We start from the raw sequence: 19,476 nt of genomic DNA, 5'->3' as shown, positions 1-19,476 counted from the left end.
GTCGACGTCGTGCCAGACTGTAATCAGGTTATAGAGGGCGCAGCAGATATTTCTATAATGACAGTAACTCGTGAAACTAGTCAGGATCAAACCATAGACGTTGTCTGTGAAGAAAGATTTCTCCAACGTCTATGGTCAAAATGTAGCCACACATTTCTATAACATTACTATTGGAGTGTATACTTCAATTTTTGTCATGCAAGATGATTACACTTCAGCAGTGTTGATTGAATTTTAGTCAAGCCCAATGATAAAATTTTAGTAAAACATCTGCCAAGCCAGACAATGAAATGGTTCTGCTCAACTGGTTTCCATTGTATTTGGCTAAAGATGACAAATTGAGTTTTCTGAGCATTTTTTGCATTTTTTTCTGATGTTAATACTCTTGATATATGATTTGATTCAATGTTTGCTTTTATGTATTCTTTTTTTTGACTTGTATCTTTTCTTGTGCTTTGTTATTATTCTATTTGGATTGTATGCTTGTGTATCTTGAATGACAGGGGTCTTTGGAAGAACAGTGCTGGGCACTGAAATGTCTTTCTGTGTATAAGAAGTAAATATATTTGCATCTACGACATAAATGAGACTACATGCAGAGACACACACACAAGATAAATTTTAATATTAGCAAAGCTTTATTGCCACATTCGTGTGTATAAAACAGATTTACAAATCAAAAGCAATGCATAACACAAAGTTTTCTATGTGAAATCAGCAGAGTTTACAGTTTATTGTTCTTTGTCTCGAATAATTACTTGGATGGAATCACTAAAGTTTCTGGAGTTTTGTTTGAATTGTTTCAAACATACCAATATAATACAAATTTTGTTTAAAATGATGCATTATGTAATAGGGAACATGTGGTTGGAGATGTACACTGCATTCAAATTATTGGTTAGCAGAGGTTAAGGGTTAAAGTTCAAATGTCACAAATCTATAGTCATATTCAACTAGGTCTGTGCCTTGATTTCTTTTGGTTTGAGATTGAACCCTCCTCCTGTAAATCTGGGACCGTCATGTCGTTGTGGTTGGATGACTGGTGCTCCGGCCTGTGCTAAGGCTCTCTCACGCTCCCTGCAAGATAAAACATGATACCAATGTTAGAAAAAAGACATTAATATTTTAGAACTCCGCTAATCAGGTAGATATTATTTCATTCATCGTGAAATCTGATTCTAGTACTTCATGAAAATTAAGAATATGAGAGTTCAACTTTATTCCCAATTTTTTCTCTTACAATCATGCAACTATTGCATAGATAAAACATGACAGAATCTAAAAACCTTCACCCAAGTGATATTTCTGCATACTTCATACTTTGAAGAACATTTTCAATTCATAAGAATCATATATTTTCACAACCAAGTAAATTCCAGTTTATACAATATTAAGAACTACTGCTGAAAAAAATAAACTTAAAATATATCTTAAAGTTAAAATATAATTTTTTCTTTAATTCAAATATGACCTGAACAAAATTCCTGATAAAATTGACATTTTATGGTAAACAAGATTATAATAGAAATATCATTTTTTTTAAAAATCTAAGCGGGTATTATAGGATATAGACTTACCTCTGTTGTTGTTCTTTTCTCTTTTGTAAGAAATATTTCTTCTTTGCTTCTTGCAGTTCTCTAGCCAATCTCTCAATTTCATACTTGTATTCATTGGCTTGCGATTCGTACATATTCAATTCGGAAGACATAGCCTGTAAAGTGAAGGGTTGGAAAATTAGTCATTTCATCGCAATAACATATTACAATCTTAATTTTCTCAATACCAGAGATACATTACTGGAACCAGTTTCACTGAAGTAATGATCGACAAATATAAATTATTTGGTAAATGATTTCAGCAATTTTCATTAACTCAACAATGCAGGGAAATAAGTGCATTTTTCCAAAGCTAAGAAAAATTTGATGCCACAACAACACACAAGTTCAGTGTTTGTACAAACATCATCATACCAAAGTAATCCTGTTTTGCTCAACTTTATAGTATTTTGTGTACAAACAAACACCCCCTGGTAGAGAGAGAATTAAGCTACTTGATTTATACAAAGGAAAATGGAATGACCATATGTCTTCACATACCTTCATTTGTTTTGTTTTTTCTTTCAGGGTTTGTTGATAGATTTGTAATTGTTCAGCCACTTCTGGTCCAGGTTGTCTTGCCAAGATGTGTTTTAGTTCCACGTACAACTTCTCCTTCTCCTGGATCAACAACTCCTTCTCTACAACCTCCTCAGTTTTCTGGATCAGTCGTCGTTGTAAGGTCTGTATCTTTTGAATCATTTCATACGTGCTTGGATCACTGCCTTCTAATTTACGCCAACGATGTATGTTCATTGGGTTCTCCAGTTCCTCTTCTAATGCCTTGCAGCGAGTTCTTTCACGGAGAAGCTCACGCTGAAGATGGTACACTTCTCGTCTATAACAACAAAATTTAATCAATCAAAGTTTAGTTAGTTTTTTTGAAACTACATCAATAGTTAACACGCAAAGGTTACTTTTCTATTTAAGTTAACTTAAAAAGTAGAAATGTGTTATAACTTTGGAGGGCATAAAATTTGATATGTTTGATATTCCAGTGACGATATGAACAGAAATGTTACCATTACATGTAATGAAGAATTTTGAAAGTGAATGAAAACTTGAAAAAAAATAATGACTGTACCTCAAGTCATCAACATTGGCAACACTCTTGTTCAAAATATTCTTCTCTCTACGTAATTTCTTGATTTCAAGCTTGAGGAGACGAATATCTTCCAATCGTTGGCGGTATTGGATCTCACCCTTGTTGAGAGTAGACTGCTGAATTTTAATCTTCTCATAAAGCAGGGCCAATTCATCATTCCTACGTACCAGCTGAGTACCTAGGATATCTCTCTCACTTATAACCTGGTCTAGCTCCTTCTTCTGTCGTAATCTCTCAGCATCAGCTTCAGAAATGATCTTGAGTAATTTACGTTCTTCGGCTTCCTGGGCTTCAATGTATGCCTTGCTCTCTGCAGCTTGTTGCTTCATACGTTGTAATTCCATCTTGAGGGCTTCCTTTTCTTTCTCTACACGTTGATGATCCAAATGTTCTTTCACAAGAGCTGCCTCCTTGGCAGTGATTTCTTCCTTCAGTTGATCAATCTGGTGGTTCATGATTTTCAACTTTCTCTTCATTTCTGTAATTTCATCCTAAAAAAATTATAAATTAAAACAAAGTTAAAGATATTTCCTTTAGCGAAAATACTATACAGCATTTCATAATCACGCACATGACTACACAGATGTTTAGTAAATTTTCACATTGGCATATACTGTATGTAGTAATCTGTCTACTGAGTTCAGTTCACTTCTACAAACTTTATCATTCAGTACTGGTAACTGACTCAAAAACACCATAATTGTTCACAGTAAACATTTAGTATGACTTTGACACAAGATTATATTTCTTGGTAAATTGAGATAAATTTCCATACCTGAGATTCAATCAAGTTCTTGCTGTACAAGTTACGATCACTACGGACAGCTTCATACAAGTTCTGTTGTTGTTTCAACTTGGTCTCAGCTTCAGCGATCTTCTTCTTGTAATCAAAGATCTGCATCTCACGAACTTTGACATCTTCCATATGTTGCAGCACCTGAATACAACAAAGTAAAGCAGTTTATTAAATAGGCATTAATATGACCCCAAAATACTACGGAAAATATACATCCAAATTGTTGAGTTAGTTCACTTTTGAAAACGGTTTTAACACTGATATTCTCTAAGTCATACAATTCTTGAAAGTTCAGACCTTTTCATTTGTTATGATTTCTCATTCTAGACTACACTGTCTCTCTGTCTGTCAGTCTATGTATCTGTCTGTCTAGCTGCTTGTTTGCCTGTCTGCCTGTCTGTCTACATGTCTGTCTACATGTCTGATAGTGTCTGTCTGTCTGTCTGTCTGTCTGTCTGTCTGTCTGTCTGTCTGTCCCTCTGGCTGCCTATCTGTTCATCTCTGTATATTTGACATCACCAATACTCACCTTCTGAGTCAGTTCACTAGCTTCATTGATGTATCTATCTCGTTCTTTTTCCAGTTGGTAGATGATCTTACGTTGTTTTTGTGCTTCCTCTTTGTAGTTCTGGATTTCTTGTTCCAAGTTCTTCTTAGACTGTTCATGAAGCTTCACCAAACTTAACTGTTTCTGAGTAGCACTAGCTGCCTTCAACATGTTTTTATTCAAGATGTCACGTTCACGGACTAAGTCATCAATGGCTTTCCTGTCCATCTCAGCTTGTTTTTTACTGGCCTCAATTTCTGTTGTACAGAAACAAAATTTCAATTACTTTCTATTTGTGTTTGAGCCAAAAGTAGTGATAGGGTTTGAGGATTGGAGGTGAAAGACATTCTAAGTTAACACTACATAAGAATAGAAGTTTGCAAACTTTTTTCTACTTTCCATTCATTTATTTTGACACAAAAAAGAAACTGATTTGTCTTGCAATCCATTGCACATTAAAATTACAATTTAAAGAAAAAACTGCAGATTTATTTGGTGGCTCCGTGAAGCCTTACTTTTAAATTTGCAATCTTGTATACCTTCATGACTTCAGAAATATTCTCTATCATAGTATTTGTAGCCTGTCTCCTCACTGGCTCTGTAACTACACTACAGAGATATTAGAATGAGTGTAGTGTCACAGAGTCAGTGCATAGAGAAGGCTGTAGTATTTTAGTCAAAAGAAATTTATTATCCACAACTGACTTTAACCTACAAATAAAAATGATCACTTAATATATGAAACCTGAGCCTATATAATTTGGACCAAACCTTACTTTTAAAGGTCAAAGGTCAAAGGTCAGACACTCACCTCGTTCCAGACCAACAATCTGACTCTTCAGAGTTTCCTTCTGTTGTTCAATCTCAGCTTTGTTGTCTTCCACTGAGCGCAGTTTACGCTGAATGGTTTCTCGCATTTTGCTGAGACGTACAGTATCTTGTTTCAATGCATTGATTTCATCTTCTTTGTTCTAGTAGGTATAAAAAGAAACATATCAGTTGGTGGAAACAAACTTCCATCAAAATATCACTGAATCTAGTGCATCCTGTATTTTGTTCAAATCAATTGTCTCTGCACAGAGGGAAAGTGTATCATCAACAAGAAAGCTAAAATTCAAATTTCAGAACGACATTCACTTTCATTCATTATTAAATACAGTCGAGATCTTTTTCTGAAATATTTTTCATCGAACCATTTCAAATGTTGACTGAAATATTCATGATTCGTATAATGCTTATAATGCCAACCTCGTTTTGTCGACAGCAGAACTATTATGTAAAGAGATATTGCAGTTTTGATAAGCAAGGCATCAAATACTCACCCTAAGTTCAGCCACTCTATGTTGGTTTTCCTGGGCCAATGTATCAGCATTGATGAGTTGCTGCTCATAGTCTGACTGTAGTTTGGTAAACCTTGCATTTAGGATGTCACTGTCCTTCTGAGAACGCTCATACAGAATCTGTCAGTAGAAATAAATGTACATAAATATTATATATTGATTTACTTACAGATACCATCAAGTTTATAACTCGATGTACAGTATGCTAAGAGTTGGTGTAATACATGTCAGCAAATGATGATTCTAGTGACTCATGGATGGCAAAAGAAATCCAGCGGTCTGAACAAATTCAACAAAGTTTCCTCTACACTGATCCTAGTTCACATAGCATCATCAGGTAAGTGAATATGATAAAAACACACAAACAAATATATATGAATATTGATAGCTTGGTGACATTTTAAGTGCAATGAATTTTTTCATGGTTCATAGGGGTTCACACATTCTGGTTTCTTTCCATCATTTGTAGTAAATTGAGTTTTTTCATAAAAGATGTTTATACCTTCTATATATCATTCTATTTCAAAATGCTGGGGTTGGGGGTTTGGGGAAAGAAATAGTATGTCACACTTACCCTATTTTCTTTCAACTGTGTTTCAAGTTTGACTATGTCATCCTTATATCTTCCAAGCTGTGTCCCCATTGTCTTAATTTCACCAGTTCTGGATTCCAAGTCTGTCTTGACATCTTTCAGAGCTCGTTCAAGTTTGTCCTTTCGACGAGACTCACGCTGAGCTTCATTAGAGCGCACCTGAATGTCTTGATTCAGCTGATATAAATGAAAGAGCAAAAGAACACAAATTATTGCACCAATACAGCAATTCAACCAATTTGAAATCATTAGTCACAGTTTAGAAATTGAAAGACCGATTTAAATCATCTGGGATTTTGATATTATACAGCAAACACAGAGTAATATACTAGTGATGAAACTGAGGTAAAACTATGACAAATGTACTGAAAAGAGGGATACGATTCTATGTTTCCATAATTGTCATTTATGACCTATTTCTGTATAATATTTTGAAGCATCACGTCAAAACTTACCTCTGAAATCTTGTTCTCAGCATCTTCTTTGTCCTTCTCAGCTTTGGCCATTCTATTATTGGCATCAGTCAAAGCTTCTCTCAGTTTGACAATCTCTGATAACTGCTCATCCCTTTCTTTGGTCAGGTCTTCCTTGTTTTTCAGAAGTTCATTCACACTGTGGGCAGACAATAAAGTTGTATTTTTCAATACTAATACCATTACCATACAAGGAGAATTTTAGAATGATCTACCCCTTATAAGGATTAAGGATGTCAGTATGACTTTTTATAATTCAACAATGTAGTCATGTGTACTAATACATATTACCTATTTTGTGGGGTTTACTTATGCATTTTTTTTCAATGTATTTCATTCTCATTCAGACAGAAAACTTTGCTAACTGGTATGTTAATATAGTACAATCTGTACTTTTTTATGATTACCTGAATCCTTCATTATGACAACAGTGTCCTAAAATTTTCATTACTGTTTTCGTTTACTGGTCATCAAATCTGCATCAACTTAAAGCATGCATACATGGGTAGACATCTATGGAAATACTTTGAATGGATGCAAAATTAGACTAACAGAGTTACTGTTAGGTGTGCTTGCAGATGGAGTATGTCGGGACTTCTTCAGCATAGAGAAGGGGCAATGTCATAACTGAGTTCTGACTTACTCCATCTGCAAGCAGGACTAAGTTTCTGTATATCAGTACAGTGTTTATACCTGTGTTCTTGACCCATTGAGAGGCCAGCACCTTGTTCAACCAATTTACTCAAATTGGCAATCTCCATCTTCAAACTCTGGATGGTTTCTCTAGCACGTTGTTCTTTCTCATGGGAGGCATCCACCATCTTCCATGCTTTCTCAATTTCCTGTGAACAACAACGGTAACAGATGAGTTTAAATCAAAGTCAATGTCCTCTGAACTGTCCATGGTTTAAACTTTACGCAAAGCCATTTTTATACATCTGGTTCAAATCCAACATTAAAATGATTTGTCCTCAATACAGATAAAATCCTTAAAAATAGTTACAACTTCAGAATTATAATTTTGAGATCATAAGCCAATTATTAAATCAATTTAATTTGTTCAAATTTCATTTGTATCTTTGGGTTATTGTATATTTTCTATTGCCACTTTCCACATAGATACTAAATGAAGAACTATCTATAATAATTCTATTGTACAATTCTCACCTTCTTGAGAGATGCTATAGTTGTCTGGTCCTCTTGAGATAGTTTCAAAGCAGTTGACACCTTTGCTGAGTTGGCAACAATTTCTGCATTCAATTCTCGACATTTTGCCATTAACCTCTTTTCACTTTCATGTGACTTCTTAAGAGCACGGTGTAACTTTTCATACTCGGTTCTAAATTTCTCCAAACTCCTGTCTCCCATCAATTCAGTCAAGACTTCCTGGAAGTCCCTTTCAAGGGCTTCGAATGCATTTTCTTCAAGGGCTGGTTTGTCCCCTTTCGACTCCTCCTTCGCAGGTTCTTTCTTTTTGTCCTGTAACGATTGAGATGTAGATATACATTTATCTGTTCATAACGGAAAAACCTGGCAGCATAATAACATTATTGATGGTAACATTGATTTTAACTGACGTTACAATCATAGGCATATACAAAATTATTACAATCATAACATTTGGAAATAAACATAAACTCGCGGTTGCATTTCGACGTAACGACCAACGATACCGACTGGAATCTCAAAATCTGTTATATTATCCTTACCTCCGACATCTTGGAGGATGGTTGATCTATTAATCTTGATTAAAACGACAAAAAATTGTGATTGCGTTCGACTGCAAGACTTCCTCTGCTATCCTGGGATCCCTGTGAAACCACCAAACTGTTTGTTCGTAACTAAGCCGAACAACCACAATATAACGAAAACAGGTGTGAATGCGCAAATGATAAAGTCCCTAAATGATATTAAATTCAGAGTAATCTAATATTTCAAAAGACAGAAGTTACATATTTATTCAGAAAAATTGCTTAAGATGTTGCTAGCATTTTCTGAATCATCCTTGATGTAATATTTTATTGTATTTAGTAAAATTAAATATCTCTCCGCGTATGTGATACGGCAGTACACGAAGCATGCGCCGTAAGTTCATTACGTCAAAGGTCACATTCAACATGGCTGCTTTCAACGCACGAGTAATCGTCCGGTCTCTTATACTCCCAAGGTTAACTACAACACAGCTTACACGATCGCCGAAATATTGGTAAGTTGCTCCCAGTTTATATTATTGAAGACATTGATTATATGGTTTCCATATAAACACGTGAAATGCTTCTTAGGGTGATCACACTGTTCAAGTGGAGTGCGTTACGATACGCACGGAGTTATATCACGTGCGTGAGCCACTGAACGCACCCCCTTGGTATTTCATTTAACGTATATAATATAGAAATATTATTTAAAGACGAAAACTTGGTTCATTCTGTCGCATACATGTAGTAATCATACGTGATACCATTACTGTATATTGCGATAACACATTTACATCTCGAACTATTAGTACAGTCATGACCTTGTAACTTATTTCGCGAGTTACATCATCACTGACATCAGCAATATACGTCATAGGACCTTTCTTTCGTTATTCAAATCATTATGAAAGGGTTCCCTAACACTCGTTTCGTAACCATATTTAAATCTCTATGATAGTATAACATAGAGTCGCATACAGTTTCATATAGAAGTTCTAATTGTATGTTGTAAGAATTGCAATAAAATGTTAAATACAAGTTGACCATTAATTTTTCAATTATTAACATATTTTAATTTTTAATGCTTTCAGTATTAGAACTTTAACAACTGAGGCAAAGAAAGAAGAGAGTGCTGCGGAAAACAAATCAGAACCAACAAAAGAAAATGAAACAACTGAAGAGATAAATGTAGCGGCTAAACAACTTCAAGAAGAGAAAGAAAAATTACAAAAACAATTAGATGAAATAACAGTAAGTTTGATTTCTTTTCAATATTATAAAAATTGAGTTTCCAGCTCTGTATAATAACCTTATAAGTAAGACCTCATGATTCAAAGAAAATGTGGTGAAACATTGTTATTCACAATTCTATACAGGCAACTGTGGTAGCCATAATTCAAGCACAAAATGATTGATAGTGTCAGTTATCAGAAAGCAATGGACATACTCATACTTTCAGATGTGCTATGTCCTAATAAGCCATTCAGTTGACTTTTGACAATTGTTGATATGCTTGTTATTTACACCAGAATGTATGTGTATTGAAGCTACCTTTTCCACACATCTGGTTACTTAACACTGCCAGCAAATTTGGACCATTCTGTCAGATCCAGTTAGACACTGAAGAAAGACAAGTGATTTGTTTGAAACATGTCTGTTTCTCAATCAAACGTGGAAGAATAGAACTTGTGTCGAATTCATAGTGCTTCCATGATGAACATACACAGTGTTGATATGCTTATTCTGACTTTCCATTTCTCCATCATTATTTCTTTGTATTGCACCTCTTTGTATGCCTTGTATTATTACACACATGTCAAATATTACCCAAAGCATAACTAGGATTTTTTTTTATCTCCAGGACAAATATAAGAGATCACTAGCTGAGACAGAAAATGTTAGAACAAGGAATAGAAAGCAGATAGAAGAAACTAGAATATATGCCATTCAGGGATTCTGTAAAGACTTACTTGAAGTGGCTGATGTTTTACATGCAGCAACGGAGAGTGTACCCAAAGAAGAACTAGGAAAGACTGCTAATTCTCATCTGAAATCTTTATTTGAAGGTCTAAAAATGACAGAAGCACAGTTATTGAAGGTGAGTGAGATGACAATTGTTGGTGTATATAAATTCAACTACCCTACAGTACTAAAAAGTGTGTTAATTGGAAGTCAGTGAAATGAACTGTACATATATCAAACTAGGGGTTTTAGTATAATCATACTTTATAGATATCTATCTGGTGCGTGATAAATCCTACCATTTACAATTTTATGAGGCATATGAAAATAAAAATATAATATTCGTACTGTATTTTTTGTAGGTGTTTTCAAGGCATGGACTTGTACCGATAGATCCTGCTGGTGAGAAATTTGACCCAAATCAACATGAAGCAATGTTTACACTTCCTACACCTGACAAAGTACCAGGAACAGTTGCCGTGGTGACAAAAATAGGATACAGGTTGAAAGAGAGGACTGTTAGACCTGCTTTAGTAGGAGTTGCTAAGGCTCCATAAATGGACACAAGTGTTGCTAATGCTCTGTATATGGAAACTTGTGTTGCCAAGGCTCCATATATGGAAACAAGTGTTGCTAAGGCTTCATGGTTGGAAACTTGTATTGACACTGTGTTGATGATAACCACTGGTTTACATTAATAATTATGATAAACAATAGTCAAATACCATCATGGTACTGTAGTGTACTGTACTGCTAGGATTGGACATGGGAATCGACTGAAGGAAAAAACAGACAACATTGCATATGTACCTACCAGTACCAATACCTAGGTGCTGGAAAATCCCATTTGTATTCCATGGAGAATTATCAGGAAATATTATACATGATTACAAAATGTTACAACATTTCTTCAGATAGAATAACTTTAGACTGAAAGATTCTTTGTAGTCGGCACTCCACATCTGTTGGTTCACATCACCAATGTAGAGCGCCCTCAACGACGAACCTTGCAGTCTATGTAATATGTAAGATCTAGCTTAATTTGTGTATGTTTTTTTATTTCAAAATGATAGTCGCTCATCATGTAAGGGATAAATAAATACAACAAATGATGATATGTGTTGACAGAATTTTAGGGATAGAATTAGTAAAGGTGCAGCTGTTAACAACAGAGGAAGTCAGTATACATTGACAGAATTAGTAAGTTTTGATAAGTTATTGTCAGAGATTGGAACAGACCATTCTTGTGAACTTAATGAAATAAATTTACTCCATACAAAGTATTTGACAATAAAATGTGTGGTTTTTCATGACCTTTCTCAGAAATGTTTTGTAGCATGTGTGCGGAGATTGTCACATTAAGAGTCAATTTTTTCAATGAAAGATATGACAGTTGATGATGACAATGGAGAGAATCTATCAGGAGATGGTTGTCAAATCTGGGAAATCATTGAGAATATCAAATGTATGATGAAACAGTCAGGAAGGGAATTACAGAGTATGTTATAAATAATGTTTTTGGGTATTCGAACCAAAATTTTCATTTAACATTGTGTCAAAAACACATTATGGTAATTATAAACCACTGACCCTGTTATGGCGATTTAACTGCTAATTCACATACTATGTCATTTTTCATTTCATCTTTATTCAAATTTGCTCTTGTTTGTGACAATCTTAGCAGAAAAATATTCTTTGATTTGTGGAAGTAGCAAAACATAACGACACCAGGATTTTGTTCATTTTCAGATACATTGCTGTACCAGAAGATCTCCATTTCTATAATATGCATGATGCAATCTATAGTTCGGCTTTCCGTGTATTACCCTATCTTACCCCATCTTGTCTGTAACAGACTGTTTTTTGTGTAAATTTGGAATCAGTACCACAAATATAAATTGCTGCAACCTGGTTGATGTTTTCATGAAGTTGGTTTATTAAAAGGTACATGTTTAGTTTACACGCATGCTAGTGAGGAGTTGGAGTCAAGCGGTTATGCACGCATGCTTGCTGAAAACAAAGTAATAACAGACTATCCTCATGAGGGCGCTATACAAGTTGCAGCTGTATCATCGTTGTGTTGGGCGCGTCACAAATTTCTGTCAGACAACTCTCCCAGAATCTTTTGATGCCAAACTTCGAAACTTAGTACCATTTTGCAAACGAAAACCCGTTAGTAGTTGATAACGGACCCCATTAGAATATAATGTTCCTGGGCTCCCTGTAGTATAACACCCTCTTGTCACTATTCTGTATTACTTTGTTTATTGACACGCACAATGACCATTTGACTCCAGGTCTGTCGTACACGTACTCTCGTTTTGTCTACGGTTTGTATTTATCAAAAAAGTACAAATCTCGGGGTTCCACCTACTTCTTCATCTCCTACCAGCAGAAACGATGCATTTGTTGAGTTGCGGCTCAGACTAGTATTTTGAGGCGACCGGAAACATCTGATTTACTTCCTTGCTCATAAAGATAGCAAATATTTTTGTTTATATTACGAATTTCCTCTTTGAGGAATGCCGATCTCATCAAGTAAACTAAGTTTACATCGATCTGTGACAACATTGCTGCCACTAATCGCTTGTAATAATATCAACATGAAGTAATTAAATAATTAGGCCTACGCCCTCAAACTGATGTCAGAGTGTGATAAACAAAATCACATCGCGATGTAAAACAGACGTCTGCCAGGAATTAAACCGTGACTGTGTCGTCGGAGTAAGTCTCCACTCGTTCCAAAATATTTCATAATAAATGGGTCGAGTCTTCTTAACCACCCGTAGGCCTAATCACAAATACATATCGCTCATAAGGTAATCTCATACACAGTATTTATGTTTATATCACAAATTTCCTCTGTGGAATGCCGCTATCAGCTCCCCTGTCATGCAAACATTGGTGATGTAATCGTGCTCTCACCGTGACTACTGTATCGCGGTGACCCACTTGTTCTAAATTATGGATTGGGCCAATATTATCCTCCTTGCCTATACCACTGAAATATATATCGCGTCTCCCGTGCTCTGGCGACGTGTCGACGACGACGAAGTATCCGGAACGAAGGCTTTGGATAGGTTGTACTTTGGGAAAATGATTTCATCTTTATATTCTAATTAATATCCATAAATGTCAATTCTCTCAACTCATCACACGCCAATTAACCAATGATTACTTCGTACATCAACAAATAATAATCCCATAAACGGTTACTCGACTACCTGCATCGACATCGTCGTTTTACTCTTTACTTTCAAGAGAACTAGTACTTCAAAGCATGATAATAGAAACACACCAAGATTTCCAAGGTAAATCTTGTAAATCTTGCAAGATTTACCAGATTGTAAGGGCGTATAGGTGGGATTGGTTCGTCTACATCCGTAATACCATTGATAGGGGAGGTATATTTCATAGGAGAAATGGACACCAAAGATTTACATGTAAAGACAACATGTAATAAAAAGTGACACAACACAACGAGGAAACTACATGTAGTTTGCATTGTCGGAAACTTTAGATGTACTACTAGTAAATGTTTACGCTCCAAAACAACCAATAGATTAGCTGTCTACTATGAAGTCTATATAGTCGGTCGGTGAAAGCGTAGAAGTGATTTTAATCAGTCATAAAGTTGCAATTATAACAAGTAGAGAGATAGCGGCGTATTACACAGAGGGAAAATGTAAACACGACGTATAAAAAATCGTGCACGATGTTGTGAATCATGTGATAGACCATAGACCCGCTACAGAGTGGATGGTATATGGATAAACATGCATTATGATATACTGCTATAACTTAAACCATAGACCCTCCGCCCTGGATGGGAGTCTATGAATCGTCGTAAACCACAGCCTCCTATACAGCACCATCCAAGACCACAGGCACTTGTTTCCTGAGATATGTACAATGAAATATCGATAACATTGACGTGTTTTAGCCAATTGTATATGGAAGGGGTAAAATAACACTTGTTTCTGTGATCGCGCAAGTCCACTCACCGCGAGATATAGACTTTACAATTGGCTAAACACGTCGATATTATCGATATTTTATTGTATTCTGATAGAAACATGTTCTGATACATATCTCGGGAAACAAATGCCTATGTCGAAGACGCACTGCCGAGTTATTTCGCAGTGTCTTGGAAGAAATAACAACACTGATTTGCGAGGATGCATAAACATACTATTGGAACTAGACAAGGATGTCTTGAGAAAGTATGTCAAACACTGACATATTATATTGTCATTTTACATTTCTGTTGTGTTACATTAATTTGTAATTTTGTATCCCATATATGTTGCATTTAATAGTCTTGTGCTTAGAGACCATGTTGGCATATGTACATCCAGACTAATTTTTGATAAAACTCCTAGTACATACAACAGTGGGAGATTACAAACTTAAATGTGTATTTTAAAGGGTGTCGGATCTATCTTTCCTGTTAGGCCTAATAACAAAATTTGTGTGGTTCCGGTTACCTGATCCCCCCCCCCCCCATCTAGTTTTTCACTTCTGACCCTAAACTTTTTTCTTCTTTTTTTTTACACATTTGAGAAAAAAATAATAAAAAATTGCGAAAATTGTGAAGTCTCACCAGAAATAGTGGAAGCTGAAACTGACAGCAACTTAAAAAAGACAAAATAAAACTGTAATGGCTGTATATCTGATGAGAAGAAACCAATAACACAGAGAACATATGGAACATAACGGAAAACATAACTACCTGAACTAGATACTCACACATAAAAAAATATAATAAAAATAAGATAAAAAAATCTACCTACCCCACCTATTCTAAAATTGAGCGTAATCGGAATCACACAATTTTTTTTATATGGCCTTATATCCTGCAGCAGGGCATGAATTCCAGACTGTAGAAAAACTTAATAAAACTTGGGTTTTTTGTATTTCGTGTCATTTAATTTTACCAGTATCCCTCTTTTAGAAAAGTAAAGGTGACATCTTGAACTAAGGTGAGATACAGTAAAAATGTCATGAAATTGTATCATACATACTGTAATATGATATACTAGTATCATGATGGTATGAAAAAATACTGGTGGAATAAGATCTCTGATCAGATGTAGGTAGAGAGTCACCCACCAATTAAAATCTAACTTGATTCACATGTTAGCATTCAGTGACTACTAATGACATTTTACTACATGTGGATGTGGAAGATGAATCTGTCATTTGCTCAGCCTCAGAGACAAACATCTATAATTAAATATTGTCTTTTTTAGTCTAGACTATTCAATGGATTTTGATGCAGTAACTTGTCAACAATATAAAAATAGATTTGGTATATTAATAAACTTAAAGGTTGTTAACACTTACAATAAATAGCAAATACATTCCTAGCTACCTACCAACATTACTTGCATACATACATACATACATACATACATACATACATACATACATACATACATACATACATACATACATACATACATACATACATACATACATACATACATACACACATACGATTACTGGTTTGTCTCAGTGCAATTCGGCTCAAAAGGTTTCTATAAATTCATACTAGCATCTACCCAGTTAATAGAGCATGAATGGGTCAGAGATATATACATATATATAATGTTTTGCTATAGGCAGGAAGTTTTAATATAAATATATATCAACCACTAGTTAAGGCCAAATAAAAATATGGATTTAATAATTCTTATTAGCATTCACTGTCTTGCTGTTCCCTGTCAACCCGACCCTAGTCTAGCTCCTGACGACCATGTTCCGATTTACACTACATTATCTTCACATTACGATAACATAGTGTAAATCAGAACACGATCTTCAGGAACTAGACTAACCTGACCTGTATACCCTTGAGTTGTTTGATAGTTTTGATGAGGGATGTAGTTTGATCCACACAACATTTCCTTATTTGACCTAAATAAATAAAAAGTTTGAATAAATAAATAAATGAATGAATGAATAAATAAATAAACAGATGAATGTATTCTATGTAAGACTTTACAGCTACAGTGCAATGAACTAGGTCATGACCTTGATTTGACATTGGCTATGTTAAAGTATGGATTAATGATCAGTATTTAAGTATTACATTGTGACCAAACAATGTAGTATTAAAGTTACACTAGATATCCTGAAATCATTTGTATTGGTAATATTGTAGTTAATCTCTCAGATCTTGTTGACAGACCTCGAGGCAATTAATATTGAAATTTGAGATGGAATATTGTTGTCATATAGAGTGATTGATTGATTTGGTATTTTATTGAATGTTTATTTTGTATTCATGCATGTTGACACACAGGGGGCTCAGGTGCAGTTAGTTTTGTTCATGGAAAAAAATAAACAAATAAACAAACAAAAACACAAACAAATAAATGAATAATTATGTTTATTTTGGGTCAGTATTTGTTTGTTTGTTTATTTGTTTGTTTATTTGTTTGTTTTCATAAACAAAACTAACTGCGCCTGAACCCCCTGTGGTTGACAACCACATTATGCGATATTATAATCCCTTCTGGAAAAGAAGCAGCAGTTAGTCTTCAGTATTTTCAATAAATTAAAATCATTATATATTTATATTAGAAAGTCGTATGAAGTAGTTTTCCTGAGATGTGTTAAATTTGACCACAATCTGAACACCCCTATTATGTTGTCAAATGGAATAACCCACCATAAACAATTCATAGGCTCATACCAAATCTGGGGCAACGTGGTTAAATTTCGATTGACGCTATGGTAAAAGGTTTTTAACAGTTGCATGAGGATTTTCCTGCTTTCTCATCAAATATTGAAATTCTTTACAGGGTATACTGTCCCATTTCACACAAGTTGAGAGAAGTCATTGACAAGGTGCAATCATGACATAAACTTGGGGCATCGTTGCAGTGAATGTCGCCCTCTATGGCCAAATGCTGTAATGATAACTGATAATTTGAAACTGGTTCTTGAAGATGCATGGAAGTTTCTGCTGGGAAGAAAACCAATGTTTAAATACATGCATTTCACTAAGTGTGCTCAAAATATCAACAATACCAAGAAATATGTAAGTAGAATAATTTCTCCATATTTTTGCTATTTGTAATAATTTCCACTTTATTTTATTTTTTGATTTAAAAAAAAAGATAAATCTATTTTTGAATAGGTTTGCAATGTTTTGGAAATAATTGTATTTATGCCTAAAAAAAGAATCACAAAATTAATGAAACTACAGACAAACTGCTAAAAACATGTTCAGAAAATTTTGGTGTGAAATAGTGAGCAAAAGGTTAGAAATCATATCACTAGAATTTTCTTTCACTGCTACCTTTGTGAGAGTGAGTTCTCAGAGCACATGTGCATGAGTTCATTGACTGCCAGTGCAATATCACAATGATTACCACTGAGATTGCTAAGCCATGAACTGTGTCTTGCCTTTTCATCTCACCAGACAGAGCGGAAACTGTCACCTGTTATGGAATAAAAAATGATCATTCTGTTGAATAAAAAGAAACAATGCAACCATTATTCAACAGTGTAACAAACTCCAGATAGTTTGTGAAGTGACACAAGTTTGCAACAGCTACAAGGTCAGTTATAGCACAATCTTTATTGACAAGAAATATGTCAAATGATTATTATGTAAGAAGTAGTTACTATTTGTGCAACCTTGGAAGTGTTATTGAGATGAGAATTGCACAACAAATAAACATTTCCGTACACAGTATAGATTTCAAGTATGAAATTCAATGAGTCTGAAAAGTCAAATTTTCACCAATAAATTTTTTAAAAAATCATTTTAATTTTTTTAGCATTTGTTGCAATGATATCATGCAAAATCTGTTTATAATCTAAAACATGCTATCTGCTCATGTATTCACAATTTGAAACTTATAGTACAGGCCTCATTGTCACTGCCAAAAGCAATAATTTAAAATGTAGCATAAAATTACCAAAATTATATAAGATTTAAAAAAAATAAAACGGAAGTTCAAGTGAGAAAACATTGTATAGTCGAACTATAAAATTTTTTTCAAATTTATCAAAACCATACTATTTGAAAATCTGCACAAATATTATATAACAGAAAAATACATGGTCACTATATTCAAAAATACATGATAACTCCATTGCCATTATTCAGAATTTCAGTATATGTAATAGGAGAAATTAGTCTAGAGTGATATCCTTCATCGAATCTTAAGATCTCTCTTGAGAAATTAGAGATGATTTAATACCACGTTGGAATCCAGACTAATAAAGAAACTACAGTTCAATATTCTATGTTTTGAAAATATTATAAACCAACATTATGTTACTGATTCTGTAAGGAATGTTACAACTTTTATGGTCATATTTCTATACTATGTAGCATTAATAAATATATTTTAACCTTTCACTTCTAGTATTTGTACTGATTTCAAAGGGGGGGGGGGGGTTAGTAATTAATACAAAACAAATATTTGCTACTGCTGCATGCCAAAGCCTGTTCACTGCTTGTTGAAATAGATCGATCATTAGCTGGTCGTATGTATACTAGTCTAGTTCCTATATACTATAGTATTGGATTGCTGTGAGTTACACCTCCACTCACAGAACCACGTTGGTATCCAGACTACATATCTACAAGCCCTCACAAATACGACTTGAAGTACAACCAACTATCAATGTATCTCAACAGTGCAGTGTACAGACTGCTACTTTAATAGTCTAGTGCTAACCTTTCATCAAATCTAAAAAATCTCTATTTATGGGGTTTAAGAGATGAATTGATACCACGTTGGACATCCAGAATAGCTATACTGCTATATTAGATAGTTTGTCATGCAAGTTGTTTACAATCGCTGCATTGGAAATTACGTCACTATCTAACAGAATGATGTCATCGGTTTTGTATGTGCAGAACTAACGATGAAGTAGACATAATGAAACACACAGTGTATATGATGATATTATGTATTGTAGCATCGAACCCTGGTGTGCTGCAATAGGGGTGTGATGTTCATTTCTACTGTATCTAGGTGTGATGTTCATTTCTACTGTATCTAGGTGTGATGTTCATTTTTACTGTATCTAGGTGTGATGTTCATTTCTACTGTATCTAGTCGAGTCTGAAACATGCGTTGAGAACATGTGTTACATGTGTCAATTTATTTATACCTGTAAACCACCCACGACAGTGTATGGATTCTGCATTACATCAAAGGCAGGAAGTCTATTGTGGCTGTACATGGCTTTGGGGGTTCCTTCAGATTCAATGCCATGTATATATATAGCTGCTAGACTAGGTAATTACTAAGCCAATTTTGAAGTTTCAGTCAACATACCATTTTATAATGCTGAGAGAGCAATGCAAAATTCAAATAACATATTCTTGTGTGATTTGTAAAT

General features: G+C 34.6%; 2 protein-coding genes across 2 annotated transcripts; one reads left to right on the top strand and one right to left on the bottom strand.

Annotated features, from left to right (window-relative positions):
• Positions 1-648: 648 nt before the first annotated feature.
• LOC144446378 (cilia- and flagella-associated protein 58-like) lies at positions 649-8,290 on the bottom strand. The gene is made up of 13 exons (XM_078136125.1): positions 8,158-8,290; positions 7,616-7,927; positions 7,142-7,290; positions 6,431-6,587; positions 5,958-6,152; positions 5,366-5,503; positions 4,855-5,014; positions 4,026-4,300; positions 3,476-3,637; positions 2,680-3,191; positions 2,097-2,433; positions 1,578-1,711; positions 649-1,077 (listed from the first exon to the last, which is right to left on the bottom strand). The coding sequence occupies exons 1-13, from the start codon at positions 8,164-8,166 to the stop codon at positions 954-956; spliced, it is 2,664 nt and encodes an 887-aa protein (XP_077992251.1). The 5' UTR covers positions 8,167-8,290; the 3' UTR covers positions 649-953.
• A 236-nt stretch (positions 8,291-8,526) lies between these two features.
• LOC144446598 (grpE protein homolog 1, mitochondrial-like) lies at positions 8,527-11,388 on the top strand. The gene is made up of 4 exons (XM_078136399.1): positions 8,527-8,654; positions 9,234-9,393; positions 10,004-10,240; positions 10,467-11,388. Exons 1-4 carry the CDS (start codon positions 8,527-8,529, stop codon positions 10,659-10,661), a joined length of 720 nt encoding a protein of 239 aa, XP_077992525.1. The 3' UTR covers positions 10,662-11,388.
• The last annotated feature ends 8,088 nt before the right edge of the window (positions 11,389-19,476 follow it).

Source organism: Glandiceps talaboti, chromosome 15 (assembly GCF_964340395.1).
Source record: "Glandiceps talaboti chromosome 15, keGlaTala1.1, whole genome shotgun sequence".
NCBI classification, from domain to species: domain Eukaryota; kingdom Metazoa; phylum Hemichordata; class Enteropneusta; family Spengelidae; genus Glandiceps; species Glandiceps talaboti.
Note: the sequence above shows the minus strand (reverse complement) of the source record. Positions and strands in the feature narration are given on the sequence as shown.